Genomic DNA, 18,677 nt, shown 5'->3' with positions numbered 1-18,677 from the left:
CACACATGGTAAAAGAACAGAAAAACAAAGTCTAAGAGAAAAATCCTAAAAACAGCCAGACAAAAAGGACTGACTACCTTCAAAGAAGCAGTAACCACACTGACAGCTGACTTTTCACAAACAAAAATAGAAGTCAGAACCTTGGAATGAATTTTAAGTGTACTGAAAGAACATAACCTGCTTCTATCCTTGCATCTTCTCTGATTCTACTATCTCACTCTTTCTCTTATAAGGACCTTTGTGATTACTTTTAGCCCAAGAGGCAATCAAGGATAATCTCCCTATCTCAAGATCCTTGACTTAATCATATCTGCAAAGTCCTTTTTGCTGTGTAAGGTAACATATATTCACAGGTTCTGGGGAATACAAACATGAACATTTGTGGTGGGCCATTTTTCTTCCTACCCCACCACCAATCTAAAAAACGCTCTCACCCTTTAACTTGAGTGGCTTTTTTCTCCTATAATTCCTTGTGAAAGAAAGCAAATCAGTATTTCCAAGAAGCTGAAGAGGATAGGGCACTTAGCATATTATCTCATTTAACCTGCCATCAACCTTCAACCTTGGTGAGGTGTGCATTATTGCCCAGATTTTAAAGATTCTGAGGCTGAAGACAGAGTCAATACCTTGACTGAGGTCAGCTAGTTGATAAAATGACTAGAAATTTGAACCCAAATCACCAGATTGGTCTCTGTGACTACAATGGAGCTTTTTCCACCATACCAAGTACGGTTTTAGTATCCTTTATCTGAAATGCTTAGGACCAGAAGAGTTTCAGATTTAAAATTTTTTTGGATTTAGGAATATTTGTACGTACAAAAGATGGGATGGGACCCAAGTCTAAACATGAAACTAATTTATGCTTCATAATATACCTTATATACACAGTCTGAAGATAATTTAAAACAGTATTTTTAATAATCTACAAGTCAGCACATGAGATCATGTGTGGAATTTTCCACTTGTGGTGTCATGTCAGTGCTCGGAAGTTTCAGATTTTGGAGTATTTTGAATTTTCAGATTGGGGTGTTCAAACTTGGCTTGATATTGCTTGGCTTATCATTGTAGGAATAATTTCTGGCCAGTCTGTATCTCAGGAAACACACACTAATGTAGTGGGTTTTTAAACGGGTGAAAAAAAAATACAGAATGGGGGGAAGGTTTCAAACTATAGAAACATTTTCGAATAAAGCATTGGTGGCAAAAGGTTCTTAACTGTATTAACCATGAGAGCCTACAAATATGTTACCTAACACAGTGAAAAGGGCTTGGCAGATATGATTGAGTTAAATCACTTAGGTCCTATTAGGCCTCAGTTCTCTTGTCTGTAAAATGGGATGTCTGGACCTACTGACACCTTTTCCAGTTCTCTTCCAACTCAAGACACTCTATGATTTTGAGGAAGAAGCCCCTGGCCTCTAGATACCTCCACCTCGTTGGGTGGGCTCTAAGATGACTGCATTCAAGTTAGAAGCATCTGAACCGTGCCAGAGAACACCTACTGCAAATCTAAACAGGAAAAAATGCAGGACAATGAACTGGAGAGGAGGGGGAGATGAAAGAAGCCCACGACGACGACCAGAGAGAGAGCGAGCAATTAAATAGTAAGCAAATGTACCCACCAACGGGTATCCAGCATTTCCGATGCCAATAAAACTCTGCTGGTCTCTGAGGATGCAGGAATCAGACATTGTTTTGGGTCTCAAGGTACTCACTTTGTATTTAACCGTGGACTTATAACTTCCACCTCTATAAGCCCCGGATGTGAAAAATGTAAGAAAACCAGAGAGATGAAAATATTTAGAGACGTTTGAATGTGTCAGAAGCAACGTGAAAATACAGTCTGTGGAAACAAGTGGGACCCACTGGTACGCCAGATGCGCCAGTAGGAGAAAACAATCGTCCCCCGCCGCCCGAGCTTAACCCAGACACACAAAAGAAAAACCCTCCGCCTTCAGAGGCGCTGCCTCTTCTCTGAGCCAGCCCAGCCGCCCGGCGCGGAGCCCCGGCCGCCCCCGGCCGCCCCGCCTGCATCCCTCGGGCCTCGGAAGTGACGCAGCGCGCCCCGCCCCCGCCACTAGATCCGCTGCTGCGGCCGCGGCGGGCGAACCTGCAGGAGGCGGCGGCGCCGGCGGCCGAGGCCGAGGGAAGATGGCGGACGGAGTGGACCACATAGACATTTACGCGGATGTGGGCGAAGAGTTCAACCAGGTAGGTGAAGGCCTGGGCCCACGCCGCCGAAGCGGACGGCGCTGCGGCCCGGACGCTGACCCCCCCAGGGCTCGCCGCGGGCCGCGAGCCGCCGCGGCTGCAGCCCGTGCGCCCTCGCCGCCTCTGGGCCGCGCCGCCAGACCCCGGCGCGGCGCCCCCCTCGCCCCTCGTTCTACCGCGTCGTTTCACAGGCCGCGGGCGCTGCGGCCCGCCGCGGGGCCCAGGGCACGGACGCCGAGCGCCGTGCAACCGCCGCCGGCCCCTCCCTTGCCCCGCTGCCTCGCTTCCATTGTTGGCTGCGGCCGGCGGGCGCTTCCCGCCGCGCTAGGCCCGGGCGGTGGGGCCGCGTGTGCGCGGCGGGGAGAACGGGCCGCCGCCGCCGCCGCGCCCCCTCCCCCGCCGCGGGCTCGAGGAGGAAGCCCCGGCGGGGCGCGCGCCCGCCGCCACCTCTTCCCCGGCCCTGCTGCTCGGGCTCCGATTTCTCCCGTCGCTCCATTTTGTCTCCTGTCCGCGCACGGTCGCCTCCTGGAAGGCCGCATTCGCGGCTCTTTGTATCCCGCGCGCCCGGTCTCCTGGGCTCCCCTGCTCGCGTTTGCGACGGGTTTTGGCGTGGCGCCTACCGCCTCCTCCCCGCACGCTTTCTGAAGGCGGCTTAGGTGCGGGCACGTTTGCAACAAGTCCTTTGACTTTTGGACCCACACACCGTATTTAAAAGGTGCGCTGGCCCTGCCTAGTTAATGGAAGGCCTGCGTTGTCTTTGAGGCCCGGTTGTGCTTGGCCTTTGTGATGAAAATGCCTGTGAAAATAGTGGCCCGGGCCAAAGGGAAGAATTGGAAGCGCGTTGGTTGGTTAGAACAAAAAGATGGTAGCTCACCCACAGATCAGTGATTACAATGAGAGAACGTTCAGGTGAAATTCTTCCGATATAGTTTTAAAATAAAGAGCTGTAGATGAGACTCTGTTGTCGAAAACAAAGTGTTAAATTTACCCCGGGAGGGCTCTGCTTTACGTTTTGAAAGGTTTGAGAAAGTGAGAATGCAAGGTTTTTCTGGTATCTCACCGGCCAAGGGTGCTAGAAGAGCTCATCGCGGAGCTGCGCTGATAATGGGCATCCATCCTTGCAAAAGATGTCGTTTGTTACTAGAGCAGTGACGTTTAAGCTCTGAACCTGCTGTTCACATCTTTGCTGCGTTTTATGTAGTAACACATCTTAAAGAATCAAATTGTGCCTAACTGCAGTGCACCTAAATGCTTTATTTTTTTATATTTCCCAAGTCTGTATGAAAAGCTTAATAAAATCTTCCTGGTTGATGTGGGGTTTTTCCCCCTCCTCCATTAAGAATCTTATTTGTGGCTAGGTGCTCAAGATTTTAAAAAATATGGAAACTCAGAAATCTTTACTGTTATATTTTTCAGGAATGATTTTGTTTCTGCTTTAAATATTAGAAAAGAAAATATGAATTGGCTTTAAATGTTTCCTACTCCGTTAATGACTGGATTTGTTTAAATGTAAACCATTGTAATCAAACGTTAAGTTTTAAAATTCTTTTTTTATTGTGTTTATATTTTGAATTTATGATGCATGAGTTGTATCAATTACAAATTAGCAAAATTCCTTGAGTGCAATACAAGACTCTAATGCATTTAGTAAGGTCACTAGATAAAAGACCTCTAGGAAATTTCTTTTCCTTTTATTTGTCAAATGAATATAACATTGCATCCAAAAGAGGATCATAACTGCAAGTAAAGAAACAATACATTTTTTAAGACTCTCTTTGTTAGCTTTTTTTTTTTTAGTTTTTAATTATTATGGGTACATAATAGTTGTATGTATTTGTAGGGTACATGTGATGTTTTGATACAAGCATACAATGTGAATTAATCAAATCAGGGTAATTGGGGTATCCATCACCAGAGGCATTTATCATTTCTTTGTGTTAGGAACATTCCAGTTCCACTGTTGTAGTTATTTTAAAGTATACCCTAACTTATTGGTTGTAGCCATTTTCTTGTGATATTCATTAGCCTTTCTTACAAGAGAATACATTGCTTCACCTTTCTGTGCATAGTAGAGAAGAATTGGGGCACAGTCTTAGAAGTTAGCTTTCTTCATTAAGTACTTCTTAATGAAATATTTTTAGGCTTTTGCATACTTAATTTGGGAGGGACATCTCCCTTATCCATGTAGCTGGATGGAGTGATACCTTCTTATCATTATGCAGAAACCAGGGTGACTGAGCAGGAGGTAAGAGATTAACAGTTTGTGAACCCATTGAGGAACTACTTTATAGGTTCAGCATTATGTCTAACACATAGTTGTATCATTTTACCAATAAAATCTTTGTATGTTTGAGTAGATTAATGGAAAGATTAAATAGAGAACTGTTTTTGTTATTATTTTACACATCATTGACCTCTAATTTTCTGCTTGCTATGGTAATTCCTGTACCAAAAAATGCCGACAAAAGGATAGTTGGTCCTTTTTCAAGTTTATACTGTTTTTCAAAAATGTTACTATTAATGAAATATTTTTCTGAAATCTTAGAAATAAGAGGCAACCACAAAATTATTCTAACTGATTTAATCTGCACATTGTTATTAGCTGGTAACCTTATTTCTGGCGGTTGCTATAATAAACTAGAACTCTTGTTTTACTGTAGTTGAGTAAACTGCTTGGCTAAGTATTAGCCAGTCTTGACTTATTTTGGGTTCTAAACTATCGTAAGCATTTAAAACAAAATCTGTTCTCAGGTGTGAGCTGAAGTTTTAATTGTATTTGTATATTTCAAAATTATTGTAGTCTCTGTGTTTTCTATTTTTCTACTACTTTAAATATAACACTTTTATGAAATTTTTTTTTGTATTTTGGTAAAGCACAATATTCAAAAAGTGTGAGACATTCAACAGTTTTAGAAGAAACTTTGGGGTTAGGATGAGAATAAGTTAGTGAAACTATAGAAGAATTCCTTTCTAAGCCAGATGAATTTAAGAATGGAGAATGAGGGAGAGAAGGCACAAGGGACTAAGTATTTATGGGCGTTCTTTAGTTCTTAAATTGAAGGTCTTTGGATGTCATCAAATTGAGAACAGTTGCTTCACTGGAAGAGGAATTTGAACTATTTCCAAACCTCTACATTACTTGAATTTGGAGTTGAGAAGAAAGGGATTCTGTCTCATACTCAGTAGTGTGTCAGTTCAGTTTGAACTGGAATTTTTACTCTGGAGTAGTAGTACTAGCCCAATATTGTGTAATTGTAGACTTTTTTATTTTGACCAAAACTAAATGATAATTTAAAAAATTCAATTGTTCAAAATATGCTTCTTGAGTATCTGTTATATGCCAACAAGGAGGGATGCAATATTTAGACAGTTTCTACCCTTAGAGTACACTGTAGTGGGGTTGAGAGGTACCTACATACAGTCATCTGCAGTTTTGCTTTCCGTGGTTTCAGTTACCGGTGGTCAACCAAGATCCAAAATATGCATACAATAAGATACTTAGACACCACATTTACATAATTTTTATTACAGTATATTGCTAGACAGTTATGTGTCACTTAATGATAGGGATACTTCTCAGAAATGCATTGTTAGGTGATTTCCTCATTGTATGAACATGGTAGAGTATACTTACACAAACCTGTGCTACACACCTAGGCTATGTGGTATTGCCTATTGCTCCTAGGCTGCAAACTGTACAGCATGTTACTGCACTGAATACTGTAGGCAGTTGTAACAAATGATAAGTATTTGTGTATCCAAACAGAAAAGGTGCAGTAAAAATATCTAAAAGGCAAAAAAGATGATGCACTTGTGTGGGACACTCATAAATGGAGGCTCGCAGAACTGGAAGTTGGGTAGCTGTGAGTGAATGTGAGGGTCTAGGACGTTACTGTATACTACTGTAGACTTTATTTAACGTTTTACAGTACACCTGGGCTACACTAATTTTTTGAATTCTTCAATAATAAATTAACCTTAGCTTACTGTAACTTTTAACTTTTTGACTCTTTTAGTAGTAACGTTCAATTGAAAAGTTGAAAACAAACACTACAGCTGTGCAAAATATTTTCTTTATATTCTTATTCTATAAGCTTTTTTCTTTTTTTTTCCTTTTTTTTTTTTTTTTAAATAGGGACAGGGTCTCACTCTGATGCTCAGGCTAGGGTGTAGTGTAGTGGTACATAGTGGATCATGGCTAACTGCAGCCTTGAACTCCTGGGCTGAAGTAATCCTCCTGACTCAGCCTTCCCAGTAGCTGGACGTACAGGCACACACCACCATGCTTGGCTAATTTTCTTTTTTCTCTTTTTTTCTTTTTTTAAGAGACAGGATCTCGAAATGTTGCCTAGGCTGGTCTTTAACTCCCACCTCAGCCTCCCACAGTGCTGGGATTACAGGTGTGAGCCACCACGCTCGGCAGCTTTTTTCTATTTTTAAATTTTTTTGTTTCCCTTTTTAAGCTTTTTTGTTAAAAACTAAGACAAATACATTACCTTAGGTCTATGCAGGGTAAGGATTGTCTTCCAATTCCACATCTTGCCCCACTGGAAGGTGTTCTCGGACAGTAACATGCGTGGAGCTGTCATCTATGACAACAGTGCTGCCTTCTGGAATACCTCCTGAAGGACCTGCCTGAAGCTGTTTTACAGTTAACTTTTTTATAGATAAATAGGAGTATACTCTAAAATAACTATAAAAAGTATAGTAAATACATAAACCAATAATATATTCACTTATTATCAAGTACTATGCACTATACATAATTAAATATGCTGTACTTTATTTTATTTTTTAAATTTATTTATTTTTGAGACAGAGTTTTGCTCTGTTGCCCCAAGTAGAGTGCAGTTGGTGTCATTGTAGCTCACTGCAACCCCAAACTCCCAGGCTCAAGTGATTCTCCTGCCTCAGCCTCCTGAGTAGCTGGGACTACAGGCGCACACCACGACGCCTGGCTAATTTTTCTATTTTTTGTAGAGACGCAGTCTCACACTTGCTCAGGCCGGTCTCAAACTCCTGAATTCAAGCAATCCTCCAGCCTCGGCCTTCCAGAGTGCTAGGATTATAGGTGTGAGCCACTGCGCCCAGCCTGTGCTATACTTTTTTCTGACTGGCAATGCTGTAGGTTTGTTTCACCACAAACACTTGAGTAATGAATGTGTTGTGCTATGATGTTAAGACAGCCACATCATCACTACACTGCAGCAATTTTTCAGCTCCATTATAATCTTATGGGATTACCATCTATATATGGTTCATCATTGACCAGAACATCATTAGGCAGCACATTAATGTAGTTCTGTTTTATTATTACTGTTAATCTCTTACTGTGCCTATTTTATAAATTAAAAAATATGTATAAAAAAAACATAGCATATATAGGGTTCCTTACTATCCATGGTTTCAGGCATCACTAAGGGTCTTGGGATGTATCCCTCACAGATGAGGGGGAACTACTGTGATTATAACACACTGACAGGGCCTGTATTGTAAATACCACTTCTTTATGTTTATCTTTATGTGTAGAATTCTTGTTGATGGGGAGAGGAAAGTCAAGAAAAATTCTGTGAACTTCAGGAAAACTTATGTGCACTGAAGTAGTGTGTATTTTGCTTGTTTGGGGGGTCAAAAACTCTTGATACGGAATTCAGTTAGGAGTTAGGGACCTAGACGTTATCCGTTTTATTTTCGTGAGTCATTTTGCTTTATATTTTGCCATTATGTATTTACCCTATCAATTGTTTAGCCAATTGTGGAAAATAAGTTTATTGGACAAATATCAGTAAAACCTGATTTATGATAAATTTATATTTAATAGAAAACCATCTAAGATAAGGCTGTAAAGTCAAAAATGAGCTAGGTAGAATGGATTCAGAAACATGGATAGAAATGTTGTTGGGAGCTAGCACTATTCTCACTTGGTTTTGTCATTTATGAGCATACTTAATTTAGTTGCCTGTGAATTGTCCACTGTGGTTTATGTGGCATATTCTTAGTACCAGGTTGGTTTCCTTGCCATTATTAGTTGAGCTTTTTACAGGGATTACAAGATAATTTTAATGTCTACTCATAACATAATTAGACAAAATCAGAAAATGATGTTTTCTAAAAATATATGATTGTCTGCTACTGGATTTTGCATGCTATTTGTTTCCCCTGGTATAGAATACATTTTATAAGTACAAAATGCGATTTTCCCCCCTACTTATATTTCTCTTAATGGAGATGGCTATTAAAATCTTTTTTTTTTTTTTTTAATACAGGGGCTTTGAAACAAGTAGCCTTTGCTGTGCATTACTGGTTGTATCATATAATGCACAAATGTTATTACTATAATTTTAAAACCACCAGAAGCTGTGTTGGGCCTGTCAGAATGAAGACTATTTTGACAGCTATACCAAGGTCACCTCAATAATGGTGTATAGTGTATCTGTGATGTTAAAATTTTATGGGGAGTGATGAGGGAAAAAATTGTTTAAAAATAACCCCATGGAGGGAGACAGTGATGATGGAAAAAAGGTTGAGGAACATTGTCTCAAAGGAACTAATAGGATTTTGGTCATTTTACTGTCCATTTTCTCTGACTTGGCAACAGCTATTTGTATGTTATATAGAACATAATCTTGTAGGGTAAAATCTTGAGAGGATATCTTTCCTTTAGAATGATTGTAGTGGTCCAGAATGGTAGGGTATGAAAAGGTTGCTTAGTGAAGTTTTTAACAAACTCTAAGGGGTGTTTTCTGAAAGTTATGTGTAATGTGCATCTTTATTGATGATGCTAGCTACTGTGAAAAATAGGTAAGATCAGGCAGCATTTGGTATCAAAAATAATTAGAAGATTGATGTTGTTTTCTTGATCTTGAATGCCATTAAAATTAAAGGTAGTAATTGAAAAGACCCTTCACATAATAGGGCTTGATAAAAGTTTGTTCAGTAAGCTTGGAGAGCTCACTTTAAATACGACCTGTGATACACATTTTGAATACTTCCTGAATATGTATGTTTTCTCACTTTGTTGAAGTGGGAACAAAGTTCGATGTATTTTTGTAATGTGGAGGATAGGTGTGATATGATGAAGCTGAAAAAGGAAGATTACTGATACTACAAAAGAGTATGTGCTTTCAGTTTCATTTTTAGTAGTGGCAGCAAATGTATTTAGATTCATTAATTTTTCCCCTAGTCCAAATATATACCACTGGGGCTAGGAGTATAAGCTGTGGCTTTGAAACAGAGTCAAGCTAACTAGTCCACCCGGAGATCAAACCCCAGGACCATGATCTCAATTAGCATTGTGCTACAACCAATTAGAAGCAGTCCACCTACCAGACAAAATGGCTATCCTAAATATTGGTAGAATCATATCAATATGGGAAATTGGTTGGTGTCAACATAGGTATTTATGGATGGACAAAAATAGTAAGTGATTGTGTTGCGCCAAGTTAGTGTAGCTGCAAATATGCTTGTAAATTTTTGTCTATTTATGTAAACATTTTCGCAGATTTACAACTAATGAAAAAATTAAATAATATGTTAACCTGTTTGTGTAAGTGAAAATGTAAATGTAAATACTTTTAGTCCTGCTGTTAATAATCCTTGCATTCTTTTTTACTCTCCCTCACACCATATATTGTGATTATAGTCTCTGCTGAGATGGATGGAAACACAACTCCCTTTGAATAATATTAATAATTCTACTTGATGTACAGAACCAGAATGCAAAAGAGTTTAAAGTGCCACTACCCCTTGTGGGAAGCTTTTTATAGTATCTTAAGTGTATGGAACCACTGCTGCAACCACTTGCCACCTGAAGCTTCAGCTACACTGAAACCACCTTTTTTCTAATTTTTACTGTTACTACAATTTGAGCATGTTACTTTGTTCAACAAAAACTCATTTCTTAAAGATTATTTTAGTATTGGTGTACAAACAAAACTATGGCATTATTCAGTGACCTGTGGTCTTAGTTTCTGCCCATTGTTAAAGATAGCTTTGTTCTTTGATACAATGTCAAGATCTTGGGCACCTTGTTAAATAAGTCTTGCAGACATTCTACCTCATAACAAGTAAAATTGGTATGTAAAGATTCTGTAATTAGTTAATTGGACAACTCACTAGTTATGCAGAAAATTGTCTGAAGATTGCTTTACAAATCTGAAGTCCCTTTGGCTATGTGTGTAAATGGTATTTCCCCTTCTAGGCTTTTTTCTTCTTTTTCTGTCTTTCTTAAAAAATATGTTATTGCTTTCTTCTAAATAACAAAACAATAGCCATACTCCCTGGGGACCTGTAATAATATCCTGTTGATCTGTTTACAGTCACATAACAAATATTTTTCTCTGGGTCAAATAGTCCCTAAAACTATCAGCTCCCCCTTAGGTGCCATTTGTATAACAATTCCTTAATAAATAATGGGAGAGTCTGTGGGCTATGTCTGAATTCTTAAGTTTGTTGTCTTATAATTGTCCCTTCTTCCTTTATCTTTCTCAGATGTTCTACCTCAGAAGAATAAAATAGTTCACACTGATTTAAGTACTTAGTTGCAGAAAAGTAGAGAGGAAGATAAAAATGGAGCTTTCCTCTGCTACAGGCTTAGTCAAGCTTGTTGCCCAGTAGTGGTTGTCAAAGGCAATCAGAATGGCATTGAGTGTTTTGCTGATACCTACCTTTGCTTATTTACAAATTGAACGCTCTCTTCCATTTTTCTTCTGGTCACGTGTCTGTTTCATTTTTGTTTTCCTCTTCCCTGCTTATCATTTAGGCATGTGACATCCACTAGCATTGATTTAATTTTACTGGTGACAGTGGCAAAGCTTTACTAGACCCTTATTCATTTCACTTTCTTTTGCTAATTTACTTGACTAGATATCTAAGAAGTGGGGGTAAGCATTAGCTCTTTGTTCACTGAGAATAATAAAACTATTGCAAGGTACTAATTTGGATAGTTTTGCCTGTATTTCATTATTTCTCTTTCCCTTGTTCATTTGTTATGACATTTTGAATTATTTACATATCCACATTTGTTCCGCACTTTTCTCTGGCTCAATTCACTATGCTTTTTTTTTAAAAACTAGTAGCTTTCTTAGGGTTGGGAAAAAAGATCTGAATACCAAAGAAAATAATGGTTCTATTTTTCATAGTCAAATATTGGAGACTTACAGTGGGTTTGGGTTTTGTTGGTGGTATTTTATGTCACCTTTTTTTAAAAACTTGTCTGTTTGCATTCATGTATTTTGTTACTTTTACTAAAGAATATTTTACTTCTAGGGAAAGTTTTATGTTATTACTCCATGTCATTCTTTTTCCAGAGGTGTGTTATTTCCTATATTGTAATAAATATCATTGGGAAAGTAGGATTCATTATTATATAGAAATTTACCTTATAGGCACTGTTCAAGAATAAATCTCTTGCATAAAATGAGAAAAGATTTGTACTGAGATCTTTGTTTTTTTTCTATCCTTTATCAGATTTTTAAAACAAATATTTGAATTTGTGTTCAAATCTATTTAATAGTATTTTGGCTGTTGTGTAATCTAGAGCATTATTTCTGTATCTCAGGAAGCTGAATATGGTGGGCATGATCAGATAGATTTGTATGACGATGTCATATCTCCATCTGCAAATAATGGAGATGCCCCAGAAGACCGGGATTACATGGATACTCTCCCACCAACTGTTGGTGATGATGTGGGTAAAGGAGCGGCGCCAAATGTTGTCTATACATATACTGGAAAGAGAATTGCATTATATATTGGAAATCTAACATGGGTAAGTAAAGTTAACATATTAATTATTGGTAATTGATTTTGAGCTGCTCTAGTAGTTAATGTTTTTTCTCCAGTTTTTTGAAATAAAGATTTGAAGTTACTATATTTGTGTTTTTTATGTTTGCTTATGCAATGAGGAGGGAAATACAAGTACCTTTAAAACATTAATTCCATTTCTTCTGGTTTTGAATTTTGTGGTCATTCAGCTTATCTTGGTAGAGATATTAGTTAAATATAGTTAAATTGTTTTGTGTCTTCAATTATCCTTTATATGTTACTGCTTTTACCTCACTTCAGATATCCCAATTTTCCCAAGAAGAATACATCGGGTCTCAAACCAGGATTCAGAAGTATAGAAGGAGAGGAAGAAATATGGTTTAAAAATAGTGTTCATTTTCTAATTCATATTACAGACTTGAGTTTCATTTCTGCTCTTCAATTTAAAATCTAATTTATAGAAAACGTTGCTATATGTATTGTATTTTAATTTGAGTTCATGAGACTATAAGATTATTGGTTGAGAGTGTCATTAGCTGCATGTGTATTTCGATTTTTAGTTTTACTAGCATTAAATCTTAAATATTCACTCAAACAGCCCTTATAGAATTTTTATATCTCTGCTTAGTTGTTACGTATACTTGAAAGTTAAAAAATTATATATCTAAAAATCAGAATAGAACTTCCATTTCTTTAATAACATTTTATTTAAAATGTTTCGTTTACATTTCTTTTAAAACTGATTGTGACTGATCTCCCACCACCCAGTCTGAGCAATCTACAATGTTGGAGACAATAGCAGTGTAGTTATGAGAGTGCTGAGTAAGAATTTGAATCTTAGCTCCACCATGTATTAGTTTTGTGACCCTGGGCAAGCTCTTTTACTTCTCTATTGCATCATGCATAAAACGGGAATAATTATAAGACTTATAGGGTTGTTATAAGAGTTAAATAGTTGATATAAAGTACATGATAGGTATTCAGTACATGTTTTTTTTTTGTCTCCATTTTACATTTAAACACTAGATGAAATTTACTTCACAAAATATTTTCCTTGAGGAGAAAGTGACAAGTGAGATTTATTTTATTAAAAATTTAAAATCACTTTAACACTGGAAGAGACCAGAAACTCTTGAGTAAAAACCTATCTTATCTCTGAGGGTATATGCCTTGTAATATCTGAAACACTTATCAGGAAACAAAGTTAAGTTCTCAGATGTTTTTGTGCTATTCAAAAATTGGAGGCTGACTGGCAGTCACTATACTTCGATTTGTACTGAGCATTAATTTTCTCTTCTTTATCCAGAATTTACCCTTAGAAACTAAATTGAAATAATAAAAACCTTGAATATGTTTTAATGGTTAATGAGGGGAAAATGTCTTACAGTGGACAACAGATGAAGATTTAACTGAAGCAGTTCATTCTTTGGGAGTAAATGATATTTTGGAGATAAAATTTTTTGAAAATCGAGCAAATGGCCAGTCAAAAGGGTAAGAATTTTTTCTTCCTTTGAGTAGCTAGTGATTTTTTTCTAAGTTAATAGCTATCGATGATGAAGTTAATGCTAATTATGTACTTGTAGGACAAATGATTATTTGCATTGGAAGGAGGTTCTTGGGCAAGATTCATACTCTTGTTTCATCTACCCTGTTAATGTAATGCACTAAAACTAGTGGAGTTGGAGATGTGGACAGATTAGGTCTAGTTTCTAATTTTCCCAGGTTTTCTCCATCTATGGTTGAAGTGGTTTATTGAATTGTCAGTTTTAAGAAGCTTTACTGTCCCTGTGAGTAAGAGATGGGAGAAGGTGGGCAACTGGAAAGTAATGTAACATAGGTGTTTTGCTTTATTTAACTACTAAACTATACAAGTGAGATAGAATCATTATAAGAACGTTATAAAAACAAATATCCAGAAGTAAGAATATAAAATGCCACTATCTCACCATCCACAGATGATCACTCTCAATATTTTAGTGAATATACTTTCAGGTTTTTTTCCTTAAAAAATAATAAGATCATGATTCACATGTTTTTTAACATGTTTAATACAAGGAATAGAACATATCAATAAATACACATCTTCTCTAATGTCTAATTCTTTTCCATTATACGTTATATGCTACTATATTTTATCTTTCTTATTTTTGGTTATTTCGGTTGTTTCCACTTTTGCCTATAATAAATAATGTTGCAGCAGGCATTATTTTATTAAAAATCCTCAGGTGCAGATTTTGGGGTTTTTTGTTGTTGTTTTTAAGACATGGTCTCACTCTGTCACCTAGGCTTGTAGTACAGTGATGACATGATCATAGCTCACTACAACTTCAAACTCCTGGACTTCAGGGATCCTCTATTAGCTGGAACTACAGGCTCGGCCAACCACACTCGACTGACTTTTAAAAATTTTTTTTTTTTGAAAGATGAGGTCTTATTTTGTTGTCCAGGCTGGTCTTGAATTCAAGCATGAGCCACTGCACCTGGCTGGATTTTTTTTTTAAGCATAAATTGCTAGATGCAGAATGATAAAGAATAGACTTATGTTGTTTATTTCTCTAAAAAGATAATACCAATTTATATTAAATTGAGAATATTTTTAAAATATGTAAAGTCTGAATACTTCTCACCAACTTCACTTCTGCCACTGAATTTTATATCTTAAATGACTAAATTCTATGGTATGTTATTAAGAAAAGATAAACGTGAAAGTGTATACTTGCATAGCTTTGAGAAATGTTTTCAGTGTTTTTTAGGTAAAAGTAAATTCAGACCATTTTTAAAAGCTATAACAATAACATTAATCTGTCCTCACTTTCTACCCTCACTCCTTTAAACATCTTTTAGGTTTGCCCTTGTTGGTGTTGGATCTGAAGCATCTTCAAAAAAATTAATGGATCTGTTGCCTAAAAGAGAACTTCATGGTCAGAATCCTGTTGTAACTCCATGCAATAAACAGTTCCTGAGTCAATTTGAAATGCAGTCCAGGAAAAGTAAGCAATCCCTCAGAGGCTTTTATTAAAAGACGTACATTTTAACCAATGTATTTGTTAGGTGTTAAACTAGGGAAGTTGTCTTAATATTGGTTCATTGGAAACTCCATTATAGAAAGTCTGTGCTTTGAATCTGATTTAATCGCTGGTTATTACTGTGGACCATGTGCTGGAAACCTTCCATTCCATTTTTCTTTAGATGTAACAGACCCAGTACTTTACAAAATTTACAAGTTCTGTAGCCCTGCCATTCTTGTCCTGTCATTCCCATCTTAGAGAAAGGAGTAAACGACATTCTAATCCTTAGATCGAAGGAAAGCTATGTGGATGTATGTTATGGTGGGGGAGAGACCATTGAGAACCAGAAAATATTCTTTGATTTTCTGCTTGGCACCAAGACCTTTCACCGCTTGGTAAAGTGAATATAGAAAATATTTGCCGTTGTACACTTAAGAATGTTATCATTTAAAGAGATAAGATAGATGATCATGTAATTAACAAAAATTCAAGTAGTTGTTTTTGTTTTAATGTTTTAGCACTTAAGACTTAATTGAAGAAGGTGTTAGAAAATTTAAATGATCTATGCTACTGAAATTAAGATTTCTGTTGAAGCATTTCGGTCTTGGCTGCTGCAGAGTACTAGTATTTTGAAAGTAACTCATATTTACTCATTGGAAATATATTTAAACCTGTGTATTTCAAGACTTCAAAAGCACTTAAATAGATATGAATGTTTTCCTAACCAATATTTCTCATGTAGTTTGCATGGGCCCAAGGCATCTTCAGTATCTAGTATAAATAAATGAATTTTGAAATAGAGTTGTTTCTAATAACAGTGGTTACACTTCAGAAAACTATTTTAATAAGTGCTATTTATGAGTATTTGGATATTTGCAGCTACACAATCAGGACAAATGTCTGGGGAAGGTAAAGCTGGTCCTCCAGGAGGCAGTTCACGTGCAGCATTTCCACAAGGTGGTAGAGGACGGGGCCGTTTTCCAGGGGCTGTTCCTGGTGGGGACAGATTTCCTGGGCCAGCAGGACCAGGAGGGCCACCCCCACCTTTTCCAGGTAAAACTTTTCTTAAATTACCATGGATAAAATATGTCTACCTAATACCTCTTTTCCTTTTCTCTCTTTTTCAAGTAATGCATTATTAATGTGACTTACTTTCCTTGTTATGCTATTTTTGGAATCCAGGAAATTTGATCAAGCATCTTGTTAAAGGAACTCGGCCTTTGTTCCTGGAAACTAGGATTCCATGGCATATGGGGCACAGCATAGAGGAAATACCCATTTTTGGCCTAAAAGGTCTTTATTTTTCTCCAAACTTGCTTGACTTATATATAGAATATTTACATCCATCTTATTTTCTTACCTCTTAAAAAATTCTTTCAAGACCATTTTTCCTTGTTTCACTTTCTAGCTTGGCATCAGAGTAGACTATAAGGTGGGTGATTTCACTGTAAGAAGTGTGTGTACACTGAAAGGTGGAAAATCTCTCTAAGTGTTGTAATCTTTTTTATTAAAGTTCTTGTTTCAATAATTTTTCTTAAGCATAAATTGAGCTAGTTAAATGTGTAAGAATATACTTCACCATTGTAGTCGTTAGTGTAGCATTTACCATATGGGTTACATTTAAAGAGAAAGAATCTTGGTCTATGCGTTATGCTTTAAAAGTATAATCTTGGCATCAGGTTAAAATATCTTATTATTGAAGTGTTTTTTTCCTCTCTCCTTTATTCTGTAGCTGGACAGACTCCACCACGTCCACCCTTAGGTCCTCCAGGCCCACCTGGTCCACCAGGTCCTCCACCTCCTGGTCAGGTTCTGCCTCCTCCTCTAGCTGGGCCTCCTAATCGAGGAGATCGCCCTCCACCACCAGTTCTTTTTCCTGGACAACCTTTTGGGCAGCCTCCATTGGGTCCGCTTCCTCCTGGCCCTCCGCCTCCAGTTCCAGGCTACGGCCCCCCTCCTGGTCCACCACCTCCACAACAGGGACCACCTCCACCTCCAGGCCCTTTTCCACCTCGCCCACCTGGTCCACTTGGGCCACCCCTTACACTTGCTCCTCCTCCGCATCTTCCTGGACCACCTCCAGGTGCCCCACCGCCAGCTCCACATGTGAACCCGGCTTTCTTTCCTCCACCAACTAATAGCGGCATGCCAACATCAGATAGCCGAGGTCCACCACCAACAGATCCATATGGCCGACCTCCACCATATGATAGGGGTGATTATGGGCCCCCTGGAAGGTAAGTTAGTATGTATCTATAAAAGTATTTGGTAAAAGATAAGAACAACAACTCTGAAAAATACTATATTGTAGATCTGTAAGTATATCATTTCTGCCGTCCAAAAAGATGAGGTTTCTAAGTTGCTGATTTATTTCAGTTAAAAGATACTTGTGTAAGAGAATTTTGTTTAGACTTGTTCTCTTTGTAGAAAAAATAGCATGTTTCAATCTGGAAAAGTAACTGCTGTCTCTAAGGCACATGTCAAAAGTAGCCTGTATGAATTGCTTTACACTGTTATGACTAACTTAGAAAATCTGTTGAGTACTAAGATTAAGTACTAAGTTAAGATTTATTTTTATTTTATAGGGAAATGGATACTGCAAGAACGCCATTGAGTGAAGCTGAGTTTGAGGAAATCATGAATAGAAATAGGGCGATCTCAAGCAGTGCTATTTCAAGAGCTGTGTCTGATGCCAGTGCTGGTTTGTATATTTCTTCCTGTATTAATGTTTCTTATTTATGTTATTAGGAATGACCTAAAAACTTACACACAGTCTGGTTAGATAAGTTATTTACATGTAATAATTCTTATATTCCAAAATCATTACTTATTTTAAAAACATTGAAGAAAGATCTATGTCACGGTGTAGTGGAAAGACCCGTAATTGTAAGTTATTAGGTGCAGATTTAGGTCTTAGCTTGACATTTAACACATTGACTGCCACACAAAAAAATCAGAAACTTTTCCTTGGGGCCACAGTGTTTTATTACAAAAATAGAACAAAAACTTCAAATGTAATTTAAAGGTAAACATAAATAGAAAAACAAAATTCATTGACTTCTATTCATTAATAAACAGTTTTAGAATTAAATTATCAGTATTAATTGTAACAGTAAGAACACCAACAAGTAAGATTTTATATATGCTTCATGTGGCCCAGGGTCGAAACTAGAGTGAGTTAAATACAACTCTCAAGGCAGTTAATATGTTAATAGTACCTTAAGGCAGCTCACTTAATCTCATATTTGCAAAATGATAACCTATTTCACACAGCTATAATTATAACCAGTTATGTTACTTTCATGAGCATGAAAGCCTTTTGCAAATGGTGAAACACTAAAAATAGACATTATCTTCTGTAGTCATTTTAAACCACACCACTTTGGTAAAATGCTTTATCACTCTTACCCTAAGTAGTTTGATGGTAATTTGGAAATAATTGTTTGACTTCAAACCCTTTCCTTTGCCCCACAGGTGATTATGGGAGTGCTATTGAGACATTGGTAACTGCAATTTCTTTAATTAAACAATCCAAAGTATCTGCTGATGATCGTTGCAAAGTTCTTATTAGCTCTTTGCAAGATTGCCTTCATGGAATTGAGTCCAAGTCATATGGTTCTGGATCAAGGTAAAACTTTCCTGTCTCATGTCTTTTTAAAACTGCTAGTTTGCAAATGGAAAAAATACAGTGTA

At 37.4% G+C, this 18,677-nt stretch overlaps 1 protein-coding gene across 4 annotated transcripts in view; it reads left to right on the top strand.

Annotated features, from left to right (window-relative positions):
- Nucleotides 1–2,049: 2,049 nt before the first annotated feature.
- The window catches only part of CPSF6 (cleavage and polyadenylation specific factor 6), a 31,071-nt gene continuing 14,443 nt past the window's right edge, over nucleotides 2,050–18,677 (top strand). For 2 of the 4 annotated variants that reach the window (XM_045553393.1, XM_045553392.1), the window contains exons 1-9: nucleotides 2,050–2,211; nucleotides 11,771–11,980; nucleotides 13,364–13,467; nucleotides 14,821–14,966; nucleotides 15,864–16,037; nucleotides 16,167–16,277; nucleotides 16,717–17,221; nucleotides 17,570–17,685; nucleotides 18,459–18,612. In XM_045553393.1, coding sequence (XP_045409349.1) covers nucleotides 2,152–2,211; nucleotides 11,771–11,980; nucleotides 13,364–13,467; nucleotides 14,821–14,966; nucleotides 15,864–16,037; nucleotides 16,167–16,277; nucleotides 16,717–17,221; nucleotides 17,570–17,685; nucleotides 18,459–18,612 — 1,580 coding nt within the window. In that variant the 5' untranslated portion in view covers nucleotides 2,050–2,151. The remainder of the gene's footprint in view (nucleotides 2,212–11,770; nucleotides 11,981–13,363; nucleotides 13,468–14,820; nucleotides 14,967–15,863; nucleotides 16,038–16,166; nucleotides 16,278–16,716; nucleotides 17,222–17,569; nucleotides 17,686–18,458; nucleotides 18,613–18,677) is intronic. The other 2 variants (XM_045553395.1, XM_045553394.1) reach the window with 2 other exon arrangements.

The sequence above is a fragment of the Lemur catta genome, chromosome 6 (assembly GCF_020740605.2).
Source record: "Lemur catta isolate mLemCat1 chromosome 6, mLemCat1.pri, whole genome shotgun sequence".
Classification (NCBI taxonomy): Eukaryota; Metazoa; Chordata; class Mammalia; order Primates; family Lemuridae; genus Lemur; species Lemur catta.
Note: the sequence above shows the minus strand (reverse complement) of the source record. Positions and strands in the feature narration are given on the sequence as shown.